Source organism: Stegastes partitus, unplaced genomic scaffold, assembly GCF_000690725.1.
Source record: "Stegastes partitus isolate 25-593 unplaced genomic scaffold, Stegastes_partitus-1.0.2 Scaffold496, whole genome shotgun sequence".
Taxonomy (NCBI): domain Eukaryota; kingdom Metazoa; phylum Chordata; class Actinopteri; family Pomacentridae; genus Stegastes; species Stegastes partitus.
In genome coordinates, this window is record NW_007578227.1 from 30,001 (window position 1) to 34,899 (window position 4,899).

The 4,899-nt window shown below is 43.9% G+C and overlaps 2 protein-coding genes across 2 annotated transcripts in view; both read right to left on the bottom strand.

The window, feature by feature from the left end:
- The window catches only part of LOC103361293 (protein FAM102A), a 30,033-nt gene extending 29,713 nt beyond the window's left edge, over positions 1 to 320 (bottom strand). Inside the window, exon 1 of the mRNA XM_008287334.1 lies at positions 107 to 320. The gene's annotated coding sequence lies outside the window, so the exon portion shown is untranslated. The remainder of the gene's footprint in view (positions 1 to 106) is intronic.
- A 3,609-nt stretch (positions 321 to 3,929) lies between these two features.
- naif1 (nuclear apoptosis inducing factor 1) overlaps positions 3,930 to 4,899 on the bottom strand; it is a 3,959-nt gene continuing 2,989 nt past the window's right edge. Inside the window, exon 3 of the mRNA XM_008287335.1 lies at positions 3,930 to 4,704. Within this exon, the coding sequence (XP_008285557.1) occupies positions 4,154 to 4,704 (551 nt within the window). The 3' untranslated portion in view covers positions 3,930 to 4,153. The remainder of the gene's footprint in view (positions 4,705 to 4,899) is intronic.

Here is a 4,899-nt window from a genome sequence, read left to right on the forward strand (position 1 = left end):
TTGTCTCCTCTAGGACATGAACAGACTCTCCCAGAGCCACAGCTGCCACGCAAACACCCACAGCCAACCTCGGTGCTTCAGCCCTCTGCTCCCACATAAAGCTCACCGCTGCTCGCTCCGCTGCTCCTCATGCCTGCTCACCGACTGGACCGTACAGCTGCACACCGCTGGACAGAACCGGAGTCTCGGTTCTCACAGTTTCTCAGCTTCTACACATCTTCAGCAACTTTTCGCTCCGCAGCAGAGACTTGAGTCAGTGAGAGTGGAAGCGGCTCCTTGAACGTCTCACGGGAACAGTTAGGGACCGTCCACAAAGTCCGAGTAGCGGAGTGGGAGGAAGACGGAAAAATAAAACTAAATATGAAACTGTTAACATAATTTGTTGTATTAATTGTGATTAATTCGTAAACGCCCCTGCTGGGCTTTGGCGATGCATAGATTAATTTGGAATGCAGTTTGATCTTCTTTAAGCATTCAAATCACATCATTTTATTCATTTAATGTCAGCTACCATGGGCTACATTTATGATTGCTCCCTTAGAGAGTAAGGTTATATACACTCAGCAACACAAAGTAAATAAAGATACTCTCATCATTAATTCAAAGCATGGTTGCAAATTTAAAAATCTAATTTACTGAATAGCAACTGCAAAAACACAAACTCAGACATCTGGGGTTTAATATAGTTCTACGGTCGGCCTCGCACTACAGGAGTTTCGGTCCAGTTTACCCCTTTGTCACTCTTGACAGTAAGAGGAGAACTCTGGGATGGGATTTGGGTCTGAACCACTGCTCAGCTCAGCTTATTTGGCAATGTGAGGGTTTTACACAGAAGCATCAGGAGCAGCGGATGCTGTTGTCAGGCAACGCTAAACATTCTAGCCCTTGACAGTAATGTTACATACAGATCTTAAAACTGAGAGCTAAAATTTCACCTCCAATTCTTGCGGAAGAGTATCAACCCATGTCCACAGCATCGTCCCAACCATTTTCTCATCCAGACTTGTTTAGCATTCTGCTTTTGTTTTTTACAGTTTTACAGCAAGTTGTTGCACCACAGTCTCCATTTTGCTTCCCCATGAGGTGATGTAAGGTGATGCTCGGCTCCCTGACTGATCCCTTTGGTCCGATTCTTAATGATATCCTGTTGTGTGGGATGCACCATTATTTTCCGATCTTGTCGTGGGTGCATATTTGTGACGAGAGAGAGGATATCTATGAAGTTTCTCCTTATGTGCATGATGCAACGTGATTTCAAAATCTGTTAGGATTTTAAAACCCCTGTAGTGTGAACACGGCCAAAGGCATCAATCCTGTCAGCTTGCAGGTTGGGACTTTCTGTATCACTAATCTTATTTCCTGAATGTTGTTTTGTTTTTTTATTTTAATACCCTAATATTACAACTTGCTATTATGTAGTGTAGAGAAGTTTCAGTGTTTTGGCAGATTTGCATGTGAGCTGGTGTGATTCAGCAGCAGCCATGGGGGAGCAGTGAGAGGAGAGAGGAGCAGAGACTTCATACAACTGGACCTTCTGGAAGGAGCAATGGTGTAGCGTTACATGTCAACCATTTTAAGGTGGGAAGAAATTATTTTCATGGAAAAACGTATAAATGCGTAACTTCAATACAAAGAGGTGACTTTTTTAGGGTTTGATCAACAACCAAACACGGACTTTAACTACTTGAAGAAAACCAGGCTGGAGATGTTGAAATGGCCCTCAGTGCCCCCTGACCTGAACATCAGTGAAAATCAAAAACATGCTGTGTGTGCAAGACAGCCAGAAAAGACCTCTAGGGTTCTGCAAGACGAGTAAAAGAACAGAAAGACAATGGTAGTTGCAAAAAGTTTGGACACTGTCATATCTGCCTCAGTGGGGTAAACTCGTCCTGTCTCTGCAGGGGGTGGTGATGCGGTTACAATGTGGTTAGTGGAAAACACGACATGCCATGAAGGGTTTCACATTTGTCAGTTTTTTTCACTACAGTAGGGTCAAAGGATCAAAGCAAAAGTGTAAGTAATTATAAGTAATTGATTTTTGGCCACTGGAGGGCACAACTCTACGGTAAGCTACAATCACAACGTGTCACCTTATAAAGTTTATAACAAAAAAAAATGTTCTAACATATCCAGCAGAGGTAGAGCAACACTGTCTTTTTAAAAAGGATTTCTGAGAAAACCGTTTCAGTCAAAGGTTAAAGTAAAATCCCTTTGATTTACCGTGCTGTTAAGAGATTGCAGAAATAACACTGAAGTTTTTTGTCGGACGTACACCAATCAGCAACAGTATTAAAATCAGTGGCAGGTGAAGTGAATGACTTTATCTCTTTACAGTCAAATGATGGAATATATCAGGAGGTAAGTGAACTGTCAGTTCTTGAAGTTGATGTGTCGGAAGCAGAAAAATGTGCAGAGCAAGAATCTAAAGAACTCTGACAAGGACCAAACTGTGATTGCTAAATGACTGGGTCAGAGCATATGCAAAACAGCAGGTTGTATGATGATCCTGGTATGCAGTGGTTAGTACCCACAACAGTGGTGCAAGGAAGAACATCTGGTGAAGAAGCGACAGATATGGGTGCTCAAGGCTCATTGATAATTACTGAGAGTGAAGGCTGCCCCATACTGACTCCTATCCACTTCACAAAGTGCAGATGAGCATCAGAACTGAACCATGAAGCAATGGAAGAAAGTGGTCTGGTCTGATCAGATTTTCTTGTCCATTATGTGGCCAGTCAGGTGTGTTGTTAACCTGCAGAATAGTGAAGAAGGTGAGCCAGTGGAGGCAGTGTGATGCTCTGGATAATGTTCTGCTGGGAAACCTTGGCTCCTGCATTCATGTTGATGTTGCTTTAAAACGTACTACCGACCTACACATTGTTACATAATGGTAGTGGTGTTCCCTGACAGCCTGTTTCAGCAGGACAATGCTCCCTGCCAGTGTTGACTTAGCCTCCAAATCTCATTCCAACTGAGCACCTGTGGGATGTGTTAGAAAAAAAGTTTAACTTCCAGAAGTTGCAAGGCCCCAACTCGCAACTTGCACGACACGATCTGCTGCTAATGATACCTGATACCACAAGACATCTTCTGTGGAGCGCTGGCCTTAATGGGTTGGAGCTGTTTTGGCAGCATGAGAGGGATCTACATAATATTTAACAGGTGGTTTTGTTGTAGCTAATTCGTCTGATCAGCTCATTTCACCTATATCAGTTAATTCTCTCTCACCAATTTGGACATCTTTTATACTTCTTTTTTTTTTTAAATACTTATCATCAACTGTTCCTACACATCTACACACTCTAGTCAGAACTTTTTTTTTTTTTTACCTTCAAGGGTCTGCTCACATTCTGCTCACTCCAAGCAATTTAGTTGGTTTAGCTGATGGGCCTGTACTGACAAACTGTACAGCAGGAACTCATCAGTAGAAGTGAAAGAGATGTCTTCAGGTGGATGTTGGCAGAGGCTGTTTTAATGTTGCTGCTTTTTACAGTGGAAAAATAAAAGTTTTGTGACCTTGCTTTCAGTCTTTCATACATTATTGTTTAACATCTGTGTGATCGGAAGTGTGTGGGAATCCTACTTAAAGAAGTACTGTATTTCATTTAACCAACAGATGTTCTCCCACTTCACAATCACCTCAAATCACCCTGCTGAGCCAACTTCAATAAAACTTGCTTGTACGCACTGACCTCTGCTGGTTGATCATCAGTTCTACATCCTGTACAGAACCACAGGCTCCTGACTTGTCTTTAAATCCTTTTCAGTTCTGAGGACATGCTTGGTGACAAAACCAGCTGATTGAGACTCTGGTCTGAAGAAAAGGAATTCCTCTTGTTCACTACAGGTGACTTAAAGAGTTAAATGTTCAAGCTACATCAGGGTGGGAAACTGGCATATTAGTATTAAAAACATCACAAGATCAGATCCATTGTATTAAATAACATAATTTTACTGCCAGACAGTAAAAAAAATGCTCTCAAAATACCCTTTTCACTGCTTTTGTTGTTCCAAATCATCAAACACACATGTTCTCCTAAGGCATCTCTTGACAAGTTTTTCACGGTTCTCTGAAGTCTGTGTACATGGTCCACACACACACGCACACACACACACTCACACACACACTCACACACACTCACACATACAGTGTCTATTGCGTCTCCTCAGCTTGCTGTGGAGGAGGTGGTGGTGTTTTGGGCCTGCTCTGCTCCTCTGTTCCTGCAACCTCAGCCGTTGCTCCTGCTACTGAGCTGCTGGGGTTTGCCACCTCAGTCCCGCTCTGCAGGAATTTGCGCAGGTCTTTGAGGGCTGGTCTGAGCATCTGCACTAATGCCAGCAGGGCAGCCTGGGTCCCCTCCAGGGCCTGGGCCTGCCTTTCCTGGGCAAACGCCTGGGCTTCCTGGGAACGCCGCATCATCTGTAGCAGCTCGTTCTGGCCCTCGAGGTGCTGGGCAATCTGCCGGATGTGGACGTTGGTAACTCTCTGCTCCTGCAGCAAGCGGGCAGAGTTGAGGGCGATGCGACTCTTCAGCTCCTGGGGTTTGGCCTGACTCTGAGGTGGAGGTGGAGAAGCGGAGGACGAGGCCAGCATCTCCACCGGAGCCTCAACAGCAGCCACCACAGTGGAAGTGGAGTCGCTCACAGTGGTGGTGCAGTACTCCACCACGCCTCCATCCTCCAGGGTGTGGTACGTTGTTTCAGCTGGAAATACCACAGAAAAGGTTGTTTTAGTTATGAGTCACTGCAAGAGAGTCTGTAAGCTATGGTTGTGGTCTACAAATCCAAAACACAAGCAAAGTTTAATTACCCTTGGGAAGCAAATATTTTCTCTCTGATATAAATGCTAGCAGTAAATACTCATGAAAATAACTAATAGGATTCAAATGAAGCAATGGA